At 36.5% G+C, this 24,606-nt stretch overlaps 3 protein-coding genes across 3 annotated transcripts in view; 1 reads left to right on the forward strand and 2 right to left on the reverse strand.

The window, feature by feature from the left end:
* Positions 1 to 11: 11 nt before the first annotated feature.
* Positions 12 to 15,475, forward strand: LOC112051355 (uncharacterized). Its single transcript, XM_052885683.1, has 10 exons — positions 12 to 154; positions 240 to 936; positions 3,608 to 3,755; positions 4,274 to 4,392; positions 4,674 to 4,910; positions 5,777 to 5,933; positions 12,183 to 12,322; positions 13,362 to 13,461; positions 14,052 to 14,123; positions 14,770 to 15,475. Coding segments are annotated over exons 1-10 (2,004 nt in total). The 5' UTR covers positions 12 to 152; the 3' UTR covers positions 15,102 to 15,475.
* A 1,355-nt stretch (positions 15,476 to 16,830) lies between these two features.
* LOC112051356 (ATP synthase subunit d, mitochondrial) lies at positions 16,831 to 18,967 on the reverse strand. The gene is made up of 3 exons (XM_024089960.2): positions 18,774 to 18,967; positions 17,827 to 18,045; positions 16,831 to 17,137 (listed from the first exon to the last, which is right to left on the reverse strand). The coding sequence occupies exons 1-3, from the start codon at positions 18,890 to 18,892 to the stop codon at positions 16,951 to 16,953; spliced, it is 525 nt and encodes a 174-aa protein (XP_023945728.1). The 5' UTR covers positions 18,893 to 18,967; the 3' UTR covers positions 16,831 to 16,950.
* Positions 18,968 to 20,169: 1,202 nt separating this feature from the next.
* LOC112056570 (protein trapped in endoderm-1) overlaps positions 20,170 to 24,606 on the reverse strand; it is a 41,427-nt gene continuing 36,990 nt past the window's right edge. Inside the window, exons 6-7 of the mRNA XM_052885685.1 lie at positions 23,648 to 23,850; positions 20,170 to 22,839 (exon numbers count right to left, since the gene is read on the reverse strand). Of these exons, the coding sequence (XP_052741645.1) occupies positions 22,458 to 22,839; positions 23,648 to 23,850 (585 nt within the window). The 3' untranslated portion in view covers positions 20,170 to 22,457. The remainder of the gene's footprint in view (positions 22,840 to 23,647; positions 23,851 to 24,606) is intronic.

Below are 24,606 nucleotides of genomic sequence, written 5' to 3' on the forward strand. Positions count from 1 at the left end.
TGCTTGGCTAAGCCTTGTCAAAAAGTAAATTTTAATTAAACAAAACAGTGTTAAATTCTGCTGTATTGGTGATAAATTATTGATATTGAGTTGTTTTAATAATAGTTCTGAGTGATTCCGTGGAGTGATTGCTATAAAAGTCTTTACCAGAGATGTAAGTATGGAAACATTTCTAGCGTCATTTTAGTCTTGAATTTTTTACACTTTTACCAGTTTTAAGATATTTTTGTCGCGAATAGGTATGACGATAGACGTGGGGGTCGAGGCGGCGGTCGCGGGGGTGGTGTCAGAGGTCGTGGTGGCGGACGCGGAGGCATGAGTTCTCGTGGCGGCCGATCAGATAGGGATGAGGACAGGGGCTCCCGGTTCGGCGGGGGCGGCCGAGGCCGGGACTCGGGGCGCGGAGGCGGACGAGGCGCCAGCCGCGGTGGTCGCGATTTCCGCGACGGTCGTGACGACTTCGGAAGAGGAAAATTCAAAAACGACCAACCGGGCGGCGCACTCCGCAAAATACGCTGGGACACCGTCACACTCACTCCATTCCAAAAGAATTTCTACGTGCCTCATCCTAACGTGCAAAGACGACCCATGTCCGAGGTCGAAGCTTATCGCAGCCAGCACCAAATCACCGTTAACGGTCGCGATGTACCGGCGCCCAGCATTTTCTTCGACGAAGGCGGCTTTCCCGATTACGCTATGAAAGAAATTCTCAAGCAGGGTTTCCCTAACCCGACGCCTATCCAAGCACAGGGTTGGCCGATAGCTCTATCTGGACGGGACATGGTTGGAATAGCTCAGACAGGCTCAGGAAAGACATTGGCATACATTTTGCCTGCAATTGTTCATATTATAAACCAGCCGAGACTGTTGAGGGATGAAGGCCCCATTGTTCTCGTTTTAGCGCCAACACGAGAGCTCGCTCAGCAAATTCAGCAGGTATGTTATATTTTATTGGCCTTACAATGTTCCACACACAATCAGCTAGCTGTGCTTTAGGTATGTTAGCAGGGAGGTATAAATGTGGATATGACGTCAAAAGTCAGTCCATATAGTTCATTTACACATACACAAAGTAATTCACTGTTTGTGTCTAGTTCCTTCACCACTCCCTGACTACTGCCTGCATCTAAAACATAGCCTTCTAATTGTGTGCTACCTATAGCTACAAATATAAGACTATTCTCACATAAGAAGATCCAAATAAAACAGAAATTGGTCACTAGTATTATAAAATTGAATTAATGCATTAAATATTAATTGGATTTATTTAAACTGATAATCTTGTGTGAAAATAGCCTACAAAGTACACTACTTGATTGTATAAAATATACAAATAAATCTATAAATTGTTTTCAATGTGTGCTCATTTTATAAAGTCTATATTTCAGAAACCTTTAGATGTGTAAAACTTTTTCCGTTTATTGATCTAATATGTAATTGAGAAAATAATTGTAAAATTTGTTTTCCATTGCGGCCCCGCAAGGCTCTTCTTTCGATGAATGGGATAACTGCAGATGTGTCGGATGGGAATTCAAACAACATGGATATAGTAAATTGTTTAAATATTACTGTATTTTGATGTAGACAATAGCTTAATTCAAACTGGGTTGTATAACTTATTGGATTGCAATCAGCATATTTTGGTGTTCAAAACTGAATATGAAACTTAGCTACTTTACCAGATACTAAAATAATTGATTTAAAATAAATATTTTTTTTAGATGCTTTATAATTAGTAGATAGATTTAGGCAGTGTTATAATCATAATTTGTTAATAGAAAAAAATGTTTTAATCCATATTTTTGAGAAATTCTCATTTGCAGTTTTGAATACTGAACAACCTGTTTGGTGCTACATAGTTAGTCTGATTTAAAGGAATTTCAAATGCTTCATAATCAAGTTGAACACTTGAATAAACATGTTTTAAAACATCCACACTTTTTTTTAATAAGATAAAGATTGACTCAGACAGTGGCTTAGTTAGGTAACAAGGTAGGCAAAACTAATAATATTTTGCATGCCGATCGGGTGTGATACAGGACAGATATTTATTTTTTAAGACCTTGTAAACTGTATCAGCATATAAAGGATTTGATTTGATTTGAACAAAGAGCCCCGGTGCAAATAAAGAAATTGGGCCCCATTACTAACTGGTTAGGTTTTATCAAGTAAAAATATTAAAAATACACAAACATATGATAATACTAAGCTACTTTATTATCAGCTCTTTTTAATTTTCGAAATTTTCTATAAAGATCAGTTCAGTTGTGATTTTCTGGTAAGGATTCTAGGGCCCTGAGACATTGCACTGCCTAGCCCCTGGGTACCTACTCCAGTGGACTTGAAACTAACGTTATGGGGGCCATATGAAACCATATAAAATCTGAGAATGAACCTACAAAATCTCAGCAAAGTATTTTAGTTGGTTTTTTTGTTTATCTTTGCCAGATATGTTCTATACAAAACTGACAAATAAATCATGTTCAAATTTCTATAAAATAAAATAAAAGGATGGGCCATTTGATATTAAGAAAATAAACTGCTTATTTCATTAACTATCACAAAACTTACAATAGTTGGACTAGTTTTAATTGTAATGCTGATTGCAATGCATTCTGTGATTACCCGCAGGATATGTTCGAAAACCTAAAATAATTTCATTAAAAAGTAATAATGATTATAAAAATTTAATCTAGGTCTAAGGTTTCTGAACGTAACCTTTACATTTAGTAAGAGCACCTACATTCTGAATCATTTCTTATTTTGAGATTTAAAATAATGTACTTTTTAAATGTTTTCATTGTTATACCTTTCTATTATTTATTTTGTAAAATCATCTTGCTTTAATCACCCATTTAATAGTTGTTAGTGTATATTAGACATTCATTTATTCTGCACATAAATAATAATAAATTAAAGTAGATTTTTGTAGAACTTTTGTAATTATATCTCTTAGAAGGGAAAAATTAAACTAGAGAATTTTCAAGCATATTATGTGTTGAACATTTTAACTTAAGTGGTTTTTTTACTTGACTTACCAAGGTTCTACTATATTTTAATTTTGTTTTACACAAGTTAAAATAAACATGAATTTTCTTTATTATAGCCCTCCATATATGATGCTGGATTTATAGTTTAATATATTGTGTAAAGCAGAATAAGTTTGAGTGTGTCACTTAGTTTAAAAATGAATCAAAAAATCAGAAGGAAAATTTATCTGATTATATTTTATATTATATATATATATCTGATCAATTTTATATTAAATTTATCTGATTATATTTTTTATTATTTATATTATATATATATTTTAGTAAAAAAAAAACAACAAGCTATCTGACACATACCAGAAAGTGGTGAAACTTACTCTAAGTGGTATTAAATGTTAGAAATAAAATAATTAAATTGGGTGAAACTAAGTAGTATAAAATGTTAGAAATAAAATAATTAAATTGGGTATAGTCAAAAAGTATCATTAAATTTTCTTACTTTCGTATGAGTATATAAGTACTTAATTAATTAATCTTTCTAAAAAAAAAAGTAAATTGGTATTATATTTCTAACTATTCATAATTTCTCATATTAAGATATGTTTATATTTTTGTAGGTTGCAACAGATTTTGGCCAGAATGTGGCAGTTCGCAACACATGCATCTTCGGCGGAGCACCCAAGGGGCCGCAGGGAAGGACCCTGGAGCGAGGAGTGGAGATAGTCATTGCCACTCCCGGTAGACTGATTGACTTCTTGGAGAAAGGTAAGAGTGTTATTAGAGGAATTTATATAATTATGCAAAATCATTAATAGACTTAAAACTGGCTTTATGAGGCACAGGGTTGTAACTTTTCCCTATCCCTACCCTACACTACCATTCCACTACCCCTACCCTACCCTACCTCTATCCCACCCTATCCTACCCCAACCCTACCCCTGAATTAATTTTTCATTGTTTTTAAGAGGCATTCTGCTATTTGGGGCGAAGACAAATCCCAAGTAATCAAAAACCATGAAAATTGGTCCTCGAGTTATAAGTGTTGTAACAAACCTGTCTTTGTTTCATATATACATATAGATTACAAATTACTTACAGTGTGCCACCAGCTGCGTGGCATTATATAAATTTGCAAGATGGCACATTCCATACATGTGATAATGATTTAGTTGAAGAGTCTACTTTCCACAAGGGCACTGTGAGGGCCCTAGATCTCCACATCCCATATTAATTTTGAACTTGAATGTATAAAATTAATTGGACTTGATCTTTGACCATCATAGACACGACAAATCTCCGCCGCTGCACGTACCTGGTGCTGGACGAGGCGGACCGCATGTTGGACATGGGCTTCGAGCCACAGATCAGGAAGATCATTGAGCAGATCCGACCTGACAGACAAGTGAGTATTGTTGTCTATTGTTACTGTTACTTTTGTCACAAGAAAGGAGTAGGTTTACAATAGGCGAGTTGCCACTTTTTTAAATGGTAAAAAAATCATATCTTTCGAGACTTGATTACATGAAAATTTAAGTTTTGAAATATGTTTTTGACACTATGAGCCAAAACGCCTGTTGGTCATGATGATCTATATGATTTATAAGAAATTCTTAACTTTTATTAATATTAATATCGATGTATTTCAAACCTTAATTTCATGAACTACTATGTTTTAATTTTTAGGTTCTTATGTGGTCGGCAACATGGCCCAAGGAGGTCCAGAACCTGGCCGAGGAGTTCCTCCACGACTACATCCAGATCAACATTGGCTCTCTGTCTCTGTCCGCCAACCACAACATCCTGCAGATAGTTGATGTCTGCGAGGAGTGGGAGAAGAACGACAAGCTCATCACATTGCTGACGGAGATATCCTCGGAGGAAGAAACCAAGACCATAATATTTGCCGAGACGAAAAGAAAAGTGAGTTATATTTTTAAATTATTTGGAAGCCTAAGTAATGCATACTAATATTATAAAGATAAAATTGAGGTTGTAGGGTTGTAATATCTGGATATACTAAACCGATTTTGAAAATCTTTTGTTAATAGAAAGCCAGTTTGTCTATTATACACAGATCTCTGTCATGGAGTTTAAGTTTACATTAACATGTCTCTATTAAGTCCACAGTCCAATCAGTCACAATCCGGTAAGTGCTCAACTGGCCAAAATAGAATACAAAGGTTTGGTTGAGCTAGTAGTTCTGAAGAAGTCTTTTTATTGAAAGATTTTATCAATGCTATAGAGTGGTTCATTCCTTAATGTTTTCTTCAATGGATGAGAGTGTGACTTAGAGTGGTTCATTCCTGAAAGATTTCTTCAACAGACGAAAGTGTAACAACAGGTTAACAGGGTGAGCTTGGTTAGGTTTTTAGGTTACCACAGAAAGGCTCGGGTCCTCTCTGTGGTGTTGGTCATATTTAGTAAATATGGCAACGAGCTGTGATAGCCCAGTGGATATGCCTACCTCTGCCTCAGATTCCGGAGGGTGTGGGTTCGAATCCGGTCCGGGGCATGCACCTCCGACTTTTCAGTTGTGTGCATTTTAAGAAATTAAATATCACGTGTCTCAATCGGTGAAGGCAAACATCGTGAGGAAACCTGCATACCAGAGAATTATCTTAATTCTCTGCGTGTGTGAAGTCTGCCAATCCGCATTGGGCCAGCGTGGTGGACTATTGGCCTAACCCCTCTCATTCTGAGAGGAGACTCGAGCTCAGCAGTGAGCCGAATATGGGTTGATGACGACGATGGCAACGGTTTGCTAAGGAAATGAATATTATTATCAGGTGGATGAAATAACGAAGAGCATAAACCGCGCGGGCTGGCGCGCGCTCGCCATCCACGGCGACAAGAACCAGCAGGACCGCGACTACGTGCTGCAGCAGTTCCGTAACTCGCGCGCCGGCGTGCTCGTCGCCACAGACGTCGCGGCTCGGGGCCTCGGTAAGTATTCCCACTACACTCAAACACACACACACACACACACACATACACACAGAACATACCATAGACACGAGATCGCTGGCATAGACACCAAACAGACTGTACAGTGTACACGGAAAAAGACTACAGACCACCATGATCAACAGGAAGAACAGCCACATACAGCACAGACCACATAACATCAGACATTAGACAGCAGGACACAAGCCATACACCAGACCATGGACAACAAGACAAACACCACACATCAGACCATACGCAACAGGTCACAGACTACTTATACCAGATCGTTGACAACCTATCATAGACCATGTACACCAGACTGTAGACAAACAGTATCAGACCACAAATACATACACATAGTTAACAATCATAAAAAACCACTTCCAACTGTTTCACATAATTTTGACCACATATTGTTGAACTGGATACTAATTTACTGAACACCGAATTTACTACAAAATACAAACATGGCAGAATACAAAATGATTGTATTCTTTTTGATTTATTATTTATCACTTAGACAAAATTAAAAAAAATTAAAGAGCAGTTTAGCAAAGAAACCTTTGAAAATAGTAATTTTTTATTTTATTTGCTAGGCTTCATGTCTTTGTTGAAATCCCTCTTAAAAGCAAAAATCTATGATCATACAAAGATGAAAAATGTTTTGTAAATATGTTCACTGTAAGTGCCCAGAAGTTTATAATATCTTATGTTTGTGCCACCGTAATATTATCAAAGAAATAAAAATATTGATGGTGGTGATTATTCCCGCTAAAATGTTTATTCAATCATTGAAATATACGCAAACAAAGTTTCTAATTCGAACAAATAGGCATGTATTTAATTATGAATTAGATTAAAATTTGGAAAAGTTATATCTGTTTGCATTGAGTCATCTTGATTTAGGAAAAACAGCAAAAATAATCTATACTTATAATAAATCTGTAGAGAGGTCAATTCTGTACATGAAATATATTTCCAAAATAACTATCAGGGGGTGATTAGTGATCGATACTGATGCCAAAAATGCAATCAGTAAAATTTTTGTCTGTCTGTCTGTCTGTCTGTCTGTCTGTCTGTCTGTATGTTCTTTATAGAAACAAAAACTACTGGACGGATTTTAACGAAACTTGGTACAACTATTCTTCATACTCCTGGGCAGGTTATAGTATACTTTTCATTACGCTACGATCAATAGGAGCAGAGCAGTGAAGAGAAATGTTGAGAAAACGGGAGAAGTTACTCAATTTTTTAAGCTTCCGTCGCGTATACAGCCTTAATGGTTAAAGCTACATGGGAATCATGTATGACGGAAATGTTTTCCTTAAAATTATCTATAAAAACACAACAGCATATATATGTCTATCTTTTATGGTTGACTCACAATAACACGTTTACCTCCCGATAGCTTAGCAGTTCGGAGCTTTCTAATTATATTTGTTTTTCCTAGTATCTCTTCTCTCGGACCCGCCTGGGTCCGGGGGGAAGCACGGCCGAGGCATACGCCTCCTGCGTGCGGTTTCATTCGCACTCTCCTACGGAAGAGTGGTCGTTGGGTTACCCGTTTGTAGGGTTTTTGTTTTTTTTTCCCTCTTCGACGACTTTAGTCTCCTGGTTTGTGCCCTGATTTCTCTGGGCAGGAGTCTCACGATGGAGTCATTTATATTCAATTATATTTGTCTACTCTTATAGGTATTTATAACACTCATCACTTATCCCTAACTAAAAAAGTTAACATTATTACCTATTCAATAAAAAAAGAATCATAAAAATCGGTAAAGAAACACCAAAGTTATACAAGAAATACGCTAAGCTGAATACTAATTCATGCTATATGGATTATTTTTGTGTAACGGTTGCCGCGCTCGATGCGACTCGCGGGGGGGGGGGGGGGGAATAAATAAAGAAGTGCAGCCTTAATGAGTAGGGTAGGGGTAGGGTAGGGTAGGGTAGGAGTAGTGTAGGGTAGGGGTAGGGTAGGGTTGGGATAGGGTAGGGTAGGATAGGGGTAGTTGAAAGTTTACAACGACTTCCACGCGGACGAAGTCGCGGGCGTCCGCTAGTACAAAATATTATGTTCAAATGACTAATGCAAGGATGCCAACTTTGCATCTTTTAAGGTCATTTTGACTTCAAAGTGTTAGTAAGTCTTAAAATAATTTGCGTATATTTCAGAGAAACGGATTTGGGGTAATTAGATGCTTGTTCATTCAATAATATTAAAAACAGAAGTTTCAATTTTTTCCTATAATTCATAAATTCATCTAACGTAAGCTATGTTCATATTTGAATTTAACATATTCGGACATAAAATGCGTTTTTGTAGTGATTTTGTCACTACGTTCGGCACTTTCCAAATTTTTGGTATGCCTTTCGGAATAGACGTTTTGCGCATGTATCTCTTGTATAAACGGTTCGAGGCGTCTAGCTACCCTAATCCCATAAAAGAAACTTTATAAAGGCATCAAACAGAAGATCAATACAAAGACAGTTGCGAGGTTTTTTAACTGGGTGGCCCGCAAAGCTAAATATCCTCGCACTGTGACCGCCGGGGTGTGAGGTCTAAGACGCATGTCAGGAGCGTAGCCGGCCCTTTGATACCATTGCTAAGTGATTTGTGAATAGAAAAGGGTGCATTCCGCCAGACCATAGATCCGGTAGATAGACAGGGATATTCGCTACCTTGGTGTCTAGGAAAATAAAGCCACCGAGACTATTTGAAAATAATATTTTTTAGTTTGCAACTATCTCATAAATTGTGTCTTACATTTTCTGAAAGCAGCCAAGATAAAGAATATTGGTCCAAATCTCTTTCAAAAATATTGATGAATTGTAACTATGAAATATTTTTTTAAAACATTTCATAAGTGCAGTGATATAAAATACGTGTCAATTAGGTGGAGTTTGTTGTAAAATTGTTCAATTTATTATATTTACAAAATAAAAAAGCAGATGCCCTCAAAAAAAATCAAACATATTTTAGGGAAGATTATTCTAAAGCAAAACCATCGATATTTTTGACGAGTTGTTGTGTAATAACACATAGTAAAACACGAGTATCTATCTATGTATGGTCAATTACTCAAAATGCAGCCCTGGAATATGCCACTAACAGACGATAAAACTTTTCTGTGGATTTATAATAATCAAAAATTTGTATACAATGAAAACCAAGGGAAGCAAAACATATTAGAGATACATAAAATAATATCAAAGGGTGGTAAAATCTTTACCATGCAAATGAATGAAAATAGAAATCTAAACTACGCATTGTATGCATGTTCTGCATTGGTTTTCCATATTTAAAGTTGGCTTTCATGCAATTATGAAGTACCAAGCTAAATATTCCACAGAAAAAGTTGAAACTTTTAGTAAAACGAAGTTATGGGTTCCAGTATTCACTAATTGAGAGGTTAATATGGTCTATATAATTGCGAGGGTCTTATCTAATCGATTTGCCGATTAAAACTAGCTTTGCAACTGATTAACCTTGAGGAAAAGAATCCCAAATTAGATTTTGAATAGGCAAATAGAAATCCACAAGTTTTAGGGACAAGTTTATGATACCTTTCTCAGGCACAAACTTTTAGGCACTGTGAATATTGGAACATACGAGAGGCACACTAAAAATGACACAGCAATGGTGCCATAATGCCATTTAGAGATGTTCGTTGGCCATGGCAAATATGTACCCTTTAGTACAAATCGATAGGATTCGTTGATTTATTATAAAATTGAAATACACGTAAAATTTTGCGTGTTATAGCATAACTGTTATACATCAATTGAAACGATAATATTTATTAATATTAATTAAGTAATAAATAAACGAATGATATGGCTGTTATTACATCTACATGGGTAAAATTTCTGTCAACCTAGATCTAGAAGTTTATAAGGCTCAATAAGAGTGGCTTGATCAACGGAAATTGCGTTGTTTTTCTATCATCAAAATTGGCTGTAGATTGCAAAGGAAATATACTAGGTATACAAACCCACAATTTAAGAAAATAAATTCTTCTTATTCTTAAAACTCTGTTTGGAGCTAGATAGATTTTATATATTCTGTCATTGATCAAGACCATGTATCAAAACCCTGTGGTTGTAATAACAACATCTTAAGGCTATGTTCATATGAAATCCCTCAGTTAATACTAATCAGTCTTCTTTAAGTTTGACACTAGTTGAAATACTGATTAATTAATTAGAAGTTACAAGAGTTTTTTGCTGTAGGTATGAGGGAACAGACTATGAACATGGCCTCAATAACGGCTGTATGATATAGCCATTTTATATTAACAAGAAACGAAACAGAAACTTTAGGGTACCTCGTCCAGGCCAATAGATAATGTAAAATTTCCATGACTGACCTCCGCATTTATTTTCGTTTTCATTGCAGAGGCGCATGCGTGCAGAGATATGGGCTAACTTTGCGGTGTGTTGCTGACTGCGATGTTGATACCAAATGTTGACACGATGTGATATGATATGATATGCATCACGAATATATGATACTCATCACAAATACATGATATGAGTGATGACAGATGTGTCAGCGCACACTGTGAGAGCATGCTGCCTCTAAAAATGGAACCACAGGGACTCTATGGTCTTTATTAAATGGGCCGGGGATTTGGGCTGTCTGTAAAATATGGTCATAAATACTTTTATATTGATCATGGTATATGCACATTTTTTTTCTATATACATAAATGTCGTGTTCTTTGATTCTTTCTTATTTTGACAGAGGGGTAGCGTCTAGCGAGGCAGGACCACTACATTCAAAGCCTAACAGACTTCTAAAAATCGACAAACTATTGTCTATGGTTTATAATAATTTTAATAAAAATAGACACAAAACAATAAAGAAACCAAACTATTCAAACCGACTTAATTGTCATTTCAGTAAATATTATTTAATTTAATTGCTTGGATCGAAGTATTCCATTCCATTTTATTATAAAGCACTAATATCTTTTGCACGCTTCTAAAAATATTGCTCCTACGTGAAATATGTACTCCTGCACTAAAACATGATGTTTCATTGCTTATTTTTTCATTCGTATTTTATAGACAGCCCAATTTATTAAATAATTAAAAATGTGTTATAAAATCAAGATTATCACAATGGAAAGACCAAAAAAAAAATAAAGCTAAAAATTCATACATTAGCAATATTTGCTTGGTTATATGTCATGAGAGATTTGATTATGAACTAAACTAAAGTGCTACGCAACCTGACAAATTATTATGTAGAAATGTTCAAAATATGCTACCATGTTCAAAACATGGGAAATTGAGTGCACCGATTGTGATGAAACTCTTGGCCTACAACACTCCGGACACTGATGGGCATAATACAGTTCATTTCCAGCCAAACTACAAGCTCTACGGGTTTGCGACGAGTCGATAAGGTAATTTTGGTTTTGTTTTTGTGGTATGGGGTATAATAATCACGGACAAATTATACCAAGATTTTTTAACCATCCATTATTAGCAATTTGTATGATATAATGTATGTATCCTATATGTATGTATCTGGCTGAACCCTTGTTCTGCATTTTATTTTATTTATTTGGAATAGAAAACAGTTATGTATGTATCTGACTAAACCCTTGTTCTATACATATGTATCTGACCAAAGTCTTGTCCAATACATTTGTATCTGACCAAACCCCTGTCCTTATACATATGTATCTAACCAAACCCCTGTCCTATACATATGTATCTAAGCAAACGCTTGTCCTATATGTATATATATATATATATATATATATATATATATCTGACCAAACCCTTGTCAAACTTGGTTACCAAAAATTAATTTGAATGTTTCGGAGACTGACCCTCAAGACATATGGCCTTTTTTCTTGTTGTTTTTTAAATGTTAAAAGTACACCTAAAATGATTGTTACGTTTTTCTGCTTCTATTCAACAATTCTTACGTTATTAATGGATGGTTTGACAAGAAAAAATAAATTAATTTAAATATCAAAATTGAAGGCTAAAACAGGAGTAAGTCACATTTTCGCTAAATTAGCTTCTAAATACTTATTTTATTTGTTATGTTACAATGTGGCAAATGCTCCTTTTTTTGCTATCACCACTGATACACCCTTTTCAGCTTTGGTTTGAGTTTTATTTTATTAATTTCTCTGGCGAATTAATTGAAATATTACACAAATTGAAATGTGTTTACACATATCCACATTGTGTGTTGTTGACGTGTGTATTTGTGTAACTTAGACGTGGAGGACGTGAAATTCGTGATAAACTACGACTATCCGAACAACTCTGAAGACTACGTCCACCGCATCGGGCGGACGGGACGCTCGCACAACACTGGCACGGCCTACACACTGTTCACGCCCAACAACTCTGCTAAAGTGAGTGTTTACACCATCAACTAGGTATGAGTTTACCCCCAATAAGTCCAACCACTCTTCTAAGATAAGTGTTCAGGCCATCAACTCTGGTACGTATGAGTTAACCCCAATAAGTCTAACAACTCTACTGTGGTCAGTGTTTAGGCCATCAACTCTGTTAGGTAAGAGTTTACCCTAATAAATCCAACCACTCTTCTAAGAAAAGTGATCAGGCCATCAACTCTGGTATGTATGAGTTAACCCCAATAAGTCCAACAACTCTACTGTGGTCAGTGTTTAGGCCATCAACTCTGTTATGTAAGAGTTTACCCCAATAAATCCAACCACTCTTCTAAGATAAGTGTTCAGGCCATCAACTCTGGTACGTATGAGTTAACCCCAATAAGTCCAACAACTCTACTATGGTGAGTGTTTACACCATCAACTATACTAAAGCCATACTCGAGGAGTACTGTTTACCAACAAACAAATGACAAATGAGGGTATAAATCGCGTCATTTCACACCTAATAATAATTATAATTAACTTGTTCTTAAATTATGGAAAATAAATTTGATTATTAAGCTTAACACAATTAAATATAGTTATTATATTTTGAGTAATATTTTATAAAACAACAATACATCATTTAAAATAAAAAAAGTTATGAAATGACATGCGTTTTCTACCCTCATTTCTAATTTATTTGTTAGTAAACAGTACTCCTCGAGTATGGCTTAAGTATAGGTATGAGTTCACCCCCAATAAGTCCAACAACTCTCGTAAGGTGAGTATTTAGACTTTAGACCATCGACTCTGTTAGGTAGTTTACCCCAATAAATCCAACAACTCTTCCCAGGTGAGTGTTTAAACCATCAACTTGATGTGGCGTGACATGACGGCAACCGCTTCACGTGGAAAGGAAGGGAATTTATAGTTAGTAGACCTAAGAACGGATTTGGCGACAGGGCCGGACTAAGGATTTCAAGGGCGGACTTTGAGTCCTTCGGTTTACATATAGCATTGATTTTAAATTTGCGTATTATTATTATTTTTCCAGGCGAGAGACTTAATGTCGGTGCTGCAGGAGGCCAACCAAGTGGTCAACCCGAAACTGTTGGAGTTGGCGCAATGCGGCATGGGATTCAAGGGGAAATACGGTAAGTTTGGATGCACGCCTTGAAAGAGCTTTTTAAGCCACGACCTAAAAATGACGGGGTGTTATAGGTTTGACGATTTAGTTCGGCCATAGTCGGTTCAATATGGCGGATTACTTGATAGAATAGCGAGACTGTATAGTTTTTTACTAGACCTTTTATTCGATATCCATATTTAGGAAGCTGTGCCTCAATATGGGTATCAAATAAAGGGACTTCACTAGTAGAATACCATACAATAGCGCTATGCTAAAATAATGATTTTATAACTCAAAGAAATATACTAGATTGAATAAAACTCGAACTCGAATAAATACAAGTTGGCCGCCACCACATAATGGCGAATTACATTTTTTGACGGTTTTTTTTTAAACATTAGATAGATAAAATGTGGAATGCCCGTCCGGCGTCTGTGTTTCCTGACACGTATAATTTGTGCACCTTCAAGGCAAGAGTGAATAGGCATCTTCTAGGCAAGCGCGCTTCATCTTAGACCTCATCATTGCTTTCCATCAGGCTTGATTGTGGTCAAGCGTAAGCCGCCTATACTACATAAAAAAAAAAATAGCTTTTATGACGTAATATGCTTGCAGGTCGTGGGCGGTTCCGCGACCGTGACGACGAGGGAGGCCGCGGGGGAAGAGGACGCGGACGCGGGCGCGGGGGTGAGTACTTATTCGGCTTACTGTTGAGCACGAGTCCCCTCTTAGTGTGACAGGGCTTAGGCTAATATAGTCCACCACGCTGGCCCAATGCGCATTGGCAGACTTCACACACGTAGAGAATTGAGAAAATTCGCTGGTATGCAGGTTTCCTCACGATGTTTTTCCTTCAACGTTTGAGACACGTGATATTTAATTTCGTAAAATGCACACAACTGAAAAGTTGCAAGTGCATGCCCCGGACCGGGTTTGAAGCTACGCCCTCTGAATCGAAGGCAAGGGTCATATCCACTGGGTTATCACGGCTCTTATTCTAATACCCTGAATAATAATTATTATTATTATGTTAGAGCAGGTTTCATCACTTCCTGATAAATGTCTCATAGCTTTAGTTTGTATTGTTAAATCGACCCTCATTATAAGAGAGATGACGGTGTTTACAAGACAGAGGTCCTGAATTCGGTCCCCGGCTGGCATATTGAGATTTTCTTAATTCCCCCAAACAAGTTAGCCCGCTTCAATCATTAGATTGCATCATCACTTACCATCAGGTGAGATTGTAGTCAAGGGTTATGCTGTGGACCATTATGTTCACAAATTAGTTGATGATGAAAGTTATTATATTCAAATTATTCTTATTTATTTCCAGGCAGTTCAAGATGGGACAATTCGTCCAACGGCGACGGACAGGGCGGTTACAACCAGGGGGGCGGGTTCAACCGACAGGACTACAACAGTCGACCCAACTACCGGGAGGGGGGGTTCAGTCGGGACCGCGAGGGCGGGAGTAGCTTCAGAGGCCGCGGCGGCGCCAGGGGCGGCACCAGAGGCGGCCGGGGGGGGCAAGGGTTCAACCAGAGCTCGTTTGGACAACAGGGGTACAACAACCAGACGACGCAAGGGTTCGGTCAGGCGGCGACGGGGTTCAACGCAACCCCTAGTAGCTATTATAATATGTATTCACAGCCGCCGCCCCAGTAAATTATTAATAAGTAAATAAATACACTTACAAGCGGGTGACAAGTGACCAGATGTTAGCTCGACACTGCAGCGAGAATTTCCTTGCAACCACCACTGCAGTATTTAATTAAAAATTAACCAAATTATAGCAACTTCGTTAATGACACTCCGATGATATGCGGGCGACTGGGAAAAAGGTCTGCGCGGGGTATGAAGTCGTGGGAGAGGGGTATTGCTACCTCCCGTCCGGCCCGCGCGGACCATCGAGTGTTACGAACGAATTTGCCAATAACTGCATGCAGGTGACAGAAGGGTTCGACACTAGGATGCGACGCTGCAGCGAAATGTACACTTTCGCAACCACTGCAGTAAATGTGAAAGGAAATTAATTAAAATATTTTATTAAGTAATTTTAACGACCAGCTTGTGAAATTGATTTAAACAGATCTTTATTAAACTTATGATGGCTAAAAATTTTATTATTTTACTCATCGACTACACTAGAAATTACTGTTTCAAATGATAATAGGGCATTGTTTAGCAAATACAAAGTTTAGGATTTCGTATTAGAAAAAAAACTTCAGTATCTTAATATTGTACCTATAAATCGTAATTAGTATTCTTACTTTGGTTATTTACATAATATATGTATAAGCTAATAAAAGCAAAACTTTGACAGCTTATCCCGCACTGATTGATATGTCTATTAGCATGGGCGTAGCGTAGTACCATATATATGAGAAACATTTAACTAACTTTGTTTGTTCGATATGAAAAAGTGACCTTATGTGGATGGTTCGGTTTCGGGCATAAAACTAGTTTCGGTCGTACAATATTAATTTGTAATGTGAAATACTCAATTTAAGTATAGCTTGCCCCCCCTAGATAAAATCCAGGCTACGCCCGTGTGTATTAGTAGCAACACGATACGATCGATAATCATTTTAAAGTAAACATTGCCAACTCTAGAATTTGATAAATTATTTCGATATTTTTCAAACCATCTAGTTGTAACAAAAGCATTGGTGTGTACATTATATTTAATACATTCCCATTTTTTTTTTAACTCAAATTCTGTGAAGATAATTTCACCAAATAAATCATTCGAAATATTGATAGCTTTTTATTTCAATTTTCGTCGTAACATTCTTATAAGTAAATCAAATACAGTAAGCAAAACAATAAAAATTTCTCTAGATGCATTTTAGTTATATGCAACACTAGCTGACGCCTGACTACGCTGACGGTTTCACCCGCGTGGTTCCCGTTCCCATAAAAATACTGGGATATTATAGCCTATAGCCTTCCTCGATAAATGGGCTATCTAACACTGAAAGAATTTTCAAATCGGACCAGTAGTACCTGAGATTAGCGCGTTCAATCAAACTCTTCAGCTTTATAATATTATATGCAACATGACTAAATGGCATCTTCCCAATACTTCAAAAGGATATAAATATCGCCTTTTCGTTACGATGGACCGAAAAAGCGATGGATATAAAATTATCACGTTTCTGTAGGCGAAAATCGGAATCGAAAATATTTTTCATTGCATATTTTCAATGTCCCGCTATTAGTCGACAGTTTTTTCTCTTCTCAAGATATCTCGTGGCTCACTGCCAACTGACTGCGCTTCTGAGGTGTGCTTGCGTTCATTTATAGACAAATGATCTTAGTGCATGTGTAGATGCCAAGTAAAAATAATAATTATTGTCCAAACTCTTTATAAAAAGCAAAATAAAACTCATCATTGAAACCTTTTAATTTATTCCTACATGATAAATTACATAAAACATTCATTAGTTCTGCAAGATGTTTCATAACAATAAATATGTCTTGTTACACAATTTCATAGACATTGAAGTGATTTTTAATGTGCTGGCGCGTTTTGTTTCTCTGGGTCGACATAGTCCAGCTGTTCTTCAGCGTTGTGGGGCCAGAAGGTAGGCTTGTTGATGGAGTCAATGGCAAGCTCTGGATGGGCGTCACGGAAGTCCTCCATGGTCATTTGATCGTAAGGTAGGGTCGCCTTGACGTCTTCAATTTCTTTCTGATACCTGGAATGTTTACATGGCAAACTTAGTGTTTTTGGATCTAAGAATGTATCTGGTGGAAGAGCACTAAGCTCTCTGCTTGGTTACTTGGTAGAATTACTAAGTTTTTTTTTCAGCCCAGCCGAGGATCGAACTCAGGACTTTGCGTCTTGTAAATCCGCCACGCATAGCACTGCGCTACACAGGCCATTAATCACCAATCTGGCAGCTAGAAATACAAATTCTGACAGAAATGCAACCTAAATTTTTAAATAGCTAAAAGATTTGTCACCTGAGTAAACCCAAAATAGGATCAATTTATTGATATGATTTATTATGTATATAATTTAATAATTTCACTAGTAAATAATAATAATTTATATTATGAAAATTTTTAGAAATACAAAAATAAAAATATGAAACTTGAAGTTGTATTGAAAACTTCTTAGGAAGAAACCCCCAATATTTCATAACCCAACCCAAAATTCAATTTGAGAGAAAAAAAAACAAAAATCATTTGTTTTCAAAAAGAAAGAAACAGCATGATCACCACACAGGCTTACTAGACCGAAAACTATTTGCATGAAATAATGAGAATATCTGTCTAACAAGGGCCTAAATGGGTATAATATTAGTTTTAAGTTTCAGTAGTGGATTTTAAAACAAATGACTAAGCAAATATAAAAGCTGCACGTTGCACATTGTATACTTACTTAGCAATATTAGCATTAGACTCCTGAACAAAAGCCTCAATAGCCTTTTTCACTTCCACCGACTGCGCCTCCACCTTGGCAGTCAGGGTGTCAGCCGGGTATGGCACCTTCAGGGCTTCATATTGCTTCTGGAAGTTATCCACCATGCCAGCGATGGGAACAGCCCTCTTGTATGCTGCCCAGTCAATCTTTGGTGGTGCATCAGGGTTGGCTAGCACCCTGGACACCAAAGATGAAGAAAAAATGTAAGTCACATGTTATGTCCAAATCAAACTCAATTCATTATTAGTAGATGCCTGCAACTTGCATCTGCTTGAAATTCCGTTTTTTATACATCCCATGGAATCCATGGTCCTCTTTGGGATCAAAAGTAGCGAATCTACCAATTTATCTCAATATCAAATTTCATCCAAGTTCATCGGTTCAGCCATGAAAAGTATCAGACATTACAATAATTTTCATATATTAATAGTATGGATGAACATTGAACATGAGTGTTTAGTTTTAATTGTTCGTTTTGGTATTGCGATGTATGAGAGATCTTTTAAACTATGATTTTAATGTGATTTGCAACAGTAGTCAAAATTATTAGAGAAGGTATAGTATGTACAATAATATAAAAATATAATATTAAACAGGAGTAACTTTTTGATTGTCAACATGAGATTATGATCTTAATCACTTAGATTTTATTAACATAATTTAGATTAACACTTAGATCACTTTTTGGTAACTTAGTTGAATACATACCTTCATGATCATTTGTTACTTAAAATTACATAGCAGTAATTTTATTTCTCATGAATATACCACCACCACCATATTAAATGTACAGATATATTTAATTAGTATAGTATAGAATTAGTATTATATATTTTATGCTATTTAAATTAAATTGTGAATAAAAATCAATGATAAAATTATGTAACAACCATGTCAAAACTAACCTGCGGAGGTACCCATCGGACTTGACTTTGAAAGTGGCAAGATTGCCCTTTTGCTGCGCCGGCACTCTCTCAGCCAAAGCGGCCCAGTTCACGGCGCTCTGAGATATCCTTTTCGCCATTTTCTAGTTAATTTTTCGAAATTTTTTGGAACCTCTTCCAATCCAGTGACAATCAAGTAACCATAGACAAGTTGTATTAAAGACAAATGACAAACGTCAAATAGACGTCGAACCAAAATTTTCGAAAAAAAATTTTTTCTTTATTCTTTCCCGTAGGGAAAAAGCAAAGGGTGTCAAAAATAAATCCAGTGTTATTAGCCTAAAAATTCATTCACACTGATGGCTAAAGTAATGCACCCTCTACACTCACGGATTTTGTGATTAACAATTTTTTGTTTGTTTTGAGAGCGTGATAAGAATTATGGCAAGACCTTCTAAGATTTTTAAAACTGAAAGTTTTTTACAGCAGACTATTCAAAGATTTTTTCAGTCCATGCACATATAGGGAGCGTGTATTTCATGGTTACAATAATGCCCTGCTTAAAGGACTCAATAGGTACTAACCTATTTAGGAAAAGTGACTTTCTGTTTAACGTACAGGTGGTATTTACATTCACTAAGAATTATATTATTTAATTTAATAATTAGGTATATTAGTTATTTATTTTGTTATAAAAAGGAGGTATTTGATAAATTGTTACGACGGCGATAGTATTAATAAAAGGGTATTTGATTTGAGTCCAGTTCTTTGTTAGGTACGTGTACTCCGTCACGCTGCTAGTCGGGTTAGCGATTTTGTGCAATAATGTTTTGTGGTGTAATTATTGATCATAAATTGTTTCATGCCCACGGAACACATGTCGGGCAGGGGAGGTGAGTGTCAATGCATTCTAAAGGGATCCCTTAAAACTACAACCAAGGTCACAAGTCCTAGGACCTGCTCGAGATGTTTCCTCTACCAAAAAATAATGTTATAATCCTGTCGCTGCTACCCGTCACGTTATACTGCCAACATTTATAAAAGCTGAAAGTTAAAAGGGCGTGCATGTCATGGATGAAATAATTCTTTACCTACCTTCAGGACTAAGTAAGATACGAATGTTTAGGGAAATGATTTTCCGTTTTGCATATCCTAGCTAAAAACCTTGTGCTACAAACGCCCCTGAATGTAGGTTTTGGACCATGGTGGCTTTGGAAGATAGCTAGAGAGCCCTTTTAATATAGAGGGGTTTTCTACGGATTGCACCAAGCCAACCCAGTTTCCATTATATAACTTCATCATCAGTTTTTTTAAGGAAATCAGGGAAAATTTAACGTCTTAAAGGTTTCAGGCACATTAATTACATTCTTAGGTAATTTAAGAGCTGTTACTTCAGGCAAAAGTAAAACACAGTTCATATATATAAAATACATTTATTTAAACTTTGGTATCTTTTGATCAATATAAACGTAGTGACAATCAATTATTACAATTATTAGAAAATTGCAATTGTTGTTATCCTAATTGACTTTTAATATCAGTCTTGGTGTTAACTATTTATATCTATACATATTATATTATTTATATTGGTACAATTGGTACAATATAAAAATGTTAGTAAACATAAATCATAATGACATTTACTCGTTTACAATACAATCAACCTTCTTCTACCGTTCAAACACCTAGGTAGGTGGTAGGTACAAAATTAACTAACAAACACACATATATTTTGATTATTAATTATGAACTAAATATTCGGAATGTTTTGAGGGGAGAAATCATAGATAATAAACATTAATTAGTTTTGGATATCAGCTATAATATTTTTCTATACGTAAGTAATAATCATAAGATTCGAAAAATTGCTCAAATAAGTTTTTTACACCAAAATTCAAAATAAATGGAATTAAGTAACATAGGTACCTATGTAAAAGTAAAAAAAAAAAACACATGAAACCTGTAATATAAAAATAAAGATTATATTTCGGCTCTTGGTAGCGATATGGTAACTTGAAAAATAGGTAGGTAAGTCGTAAAATATTTGTAAACAAATACTGTTTTAACAAAAAATTAAATTTATATTATCGTGAAATTTAATTTTACCTAAATTATACAGGTTGACCCATAAATAATTGGATCAAACTTAATGAAACATACAATATTTCCTACTTATCATATCATGATGATGAACATAAATCGTTCATCATCATCATCATTATCAACCCATACTCAGCTCGCTGCTGAGCACGAGTCTCCTTTCACGATAAGAGAGGTTAGGCCATTAGTTCACCACACTGGCCCAATGCGGATTGGCAGACTTCACACACGCAGAGAATTATGAACATTCTCTGGTATGCAGGCCTCACGATGCTTTCCTTCACCGTCTGAGACACGTGATATTTAATTTCTTAAAATGCACACAACAACAAAATATAATTAAGATTGTGTATGAAGTATAATGCATGGGACGCTGTATATTGGTAGCTAATTCAGTAGTTTAGCGAATAACTCTGAACATTTGACTCAGTGAGTAAATAATTCAAATAATATTTTGTAATAAAAAAACTAAATAGGCAGCTTAGGTAACTGGGTAGTAAATAACATTAATTTTCTAACAACACTTAAATTGCAATTGACTGTAAATATATTTAAATAGATATATTCTTATGTAAATTCTTGGGGGTTTTAATGTTCTTTGGTGGCTTCATACATTCATTTAAATTAAACTAGCAGTTTGTTTTAACTCAAGTTAAACAAACCGTGAAATTGAGATACAATCAGGTTCTTATTGACGCAGTGTAGTAAATATTTAATAAAGTAACGGTAGGTACTTAATTATTTATAGGTATATAGGTAAAAATATTATTAGATCGATATAATATCAAAAATAATTACAATGACTTAATTCTGATGTAATTATTTAATAAATCAGTTTCTTTTATGTACAATAAATGTTATATAGGTACCGAAAAGTAACTGACATATATAAATATTGATATGATATTGGTCATGAATGAATGATAATAGGTAATCTGATCCAGGGGAATATAAGCATAACTTTGTTGATTACTGATTTGATATAATAATATTGATAAACTTAAATATCATAAGTAATATAAAATATTGCCTAAACACATTAGTGTATTATTGAGATTTTCATAACATTTAAGATATAAAATAAATTACTTTGGTCACTTAGTAATCATCTATTAAGTATACAACCTATATTTTTATATTATTTATATCTAAACCAATTTATATTTACAATATTTAACAATTTATATTTACAGGAGTGTACAATGTACGACCATATTTACGCTGTTTAAATATACATTGATACTTCATCAATGTAAATTGAAATCATTTACAGTTATGATTTATTTATCACTCTTAACGGTCTATCGCGCTTATTACTTAATATTAAAAAGGCGTTCGTGCTTGCCCGTTTTAACTGTGAATAATTACATGGTAAATTAAAATACGCATGATTAACCACAGTTTTGGTCACATAAATTAGAAGTGTAATAGTTTTGTCGCGTCATACTTGTAGATTAGTGGGTTATTATAAAAATATGGAAATTTTGCTAACTAATTATTTGAGAGAATTATGCGAATTGTCATGGAACTGTTAAGTGTAATTCAAATAGATAGAACTGAGATGATATGGCCCCTTTACACTTTGCGACAAAAACTACAGCAGACTTATAAATTTGTAGGATTCTCTTTCAAATTATTCCGTTTATTGTCCACATAATGTGGGGAATTCGAGGAATGTCCAACAGTTCTGCTTCCCCAAGTCGTTCTTCGTGCGACGGGATTATTCTTGCAAAACTTCAAAAGGTTGGCATACGCCGCTCTATATTGTCTATTGGTAGCTGCGTATATCAAAGGGTTGATCACACTAGAGGCCCACGCTAATATTGATGCTATGATGTGCAGCCAGGGATAAGTAATTTTGTCATCGGACACGTTCATAATCATGAGTGGGAGGAAACATGCAAGGAAACAGAGGAATATCGTTAGCATAAGCGTAGTGAGACGGGAATCTTCTTCTTTCTCTTTAGCTGTCTGCCCGCTGAGTTTGCTGTGAACAAATAAAACCTTAATAAGAACTAAAAAAAATCAACACACAAACATGTAATTGTATATACAATTTTTTCTGAGAAAAAAACACACGCACGAGATCTCACCCACATACACACCTGCGTCCCTCCAGCTTGCGCTTGCTCTCGCGCACGCGCCAGTAGATGCACGAGTACGACACGATGATGACGACACACGCAGCGCGAGCCCGAACAGTGAACACAAAGACATGCACGAGATCTCACCCACATACACACCTGCGTCCCTCCAGCTTGCGCTTGCTCTCGCGCACGCGCCAGTAGATGCACGAGTACGACACGATGATGACGACACACGCAGCGCGAGCCCGAACAGTGAACACAAAGACTTGCACGAGATCTCACCCACATACACACCTGCGTCCCTCCAGCTTGCGCTTGCTCTCGCGCACGCGCCAGTAGATGCACGAGTACGACACGATGATGACGACACACGCAGCGCGAGCCCGAACAGTGAACACAAAGACATGCACGAGATCTCACCCACATACACACCTGCGTCCCTCCAGCTTGCGCTTGCTCTCGCGCACGCGCCAGTAGATGCACGAGTACGACACGATGATGACGACACACGCAGCGCGAGCCCGAACAGTGAACACAAAGACATGCACGAGATCTCACCCACATACACACCTGCGTCCCTCCAGCTTGCGCTTGCTCTCGCGCACGCGCCAGTAGATGCACGAGTACGACACGATGATGACGACACACGCAGCGCGAGCCCGAACAGTGAACACAAAGACATGCACGAGATCTCACCCACATACACACCTGCGTCCCTCCAGCTTGCGCTTGCTCTCGCGCACGCGCCAGTAGATGCACGAGTACGACACGATGATGACGACACACGGGAGCGCGAAGCCGAATGCGAAGAGATACTTCTTGGGACTGTGGCCGTCTTTGGGCAGTATCGTGCAAGAGAACGTGCCCGGTTCGAGCCCCAGCTGGCCCCAAATACCCAACAATGGTAGAGACTGTAAACAAACAGATAAACATATTAATGTTTTAACATAAATTTCCTCTCGCTTTCTTGCGATCTGCAAGGGTGTTAACCATAGGAAGTCAGAAAAGCGCGCGCTTATTTATTTAACTAATGAGCACATCATGTCTAGAATTGGCATTGGTGATGTTAACAGCATATTTTACTACAGATTGTACTTTCAACGAACCAGCGACAAATCCAATCAACCACCAACCAACGAGGACCAGTAGTTTGCCTACAAGTATAAAATGCTCCGATCGCGACCGATGCAATCATTAATAATTAATCAAACTGAAATCATAACTTAATCAGGGTCGGGCAATAAATTAAGTATGAAACTTTTCTTCCTTCCAATTAATGTTTAGTAACAACCCGGACTTAGGAAGTTGTAGTTCCATTATTATCATCTCTAAAAGTGATCTTTGCAGAATCAAACTGGGTCACATGTTCAACCAATATAAAACAACCTAACAAAAATATCGAGTGCAGACTATTTTTAAAACTACTAATTCCCACTTATTTAAAATCTAGCCAGTCCGCCGGCGGCTGCAAATTAGTTAACATAATCAAACACTTCCAGAAATAACCTGTTCTCTTAAAATATTGCACACATGCGAACGTTCAAATAAAGCCTCAACAGTTTTACGTCTAGGGCAGCAAACCAAATTGTGTCCCTCTTAGCCCTTAGGTAAGGTCTTTTATTTTGCTAGACAGGTTTTAAAAGGTCAAAGGATTTATGGTTACCAAC

The sequence above is a fragment of the Bicyclus anynana genome, chromosome 15, assembly GCF_947172395.1.
Source record: "Bicyclus anynana chromosome 15, ilBicAnyn1.1, whole genome shotgun sequence".
Classification (NCBI taxonomy): domain Eukaryota; kingdom Metazoa; phylum Arthropoda; class Insecta; order Lepidoptera; family Nymphalidae; genus Bicyclus; species Bicyclus anynana.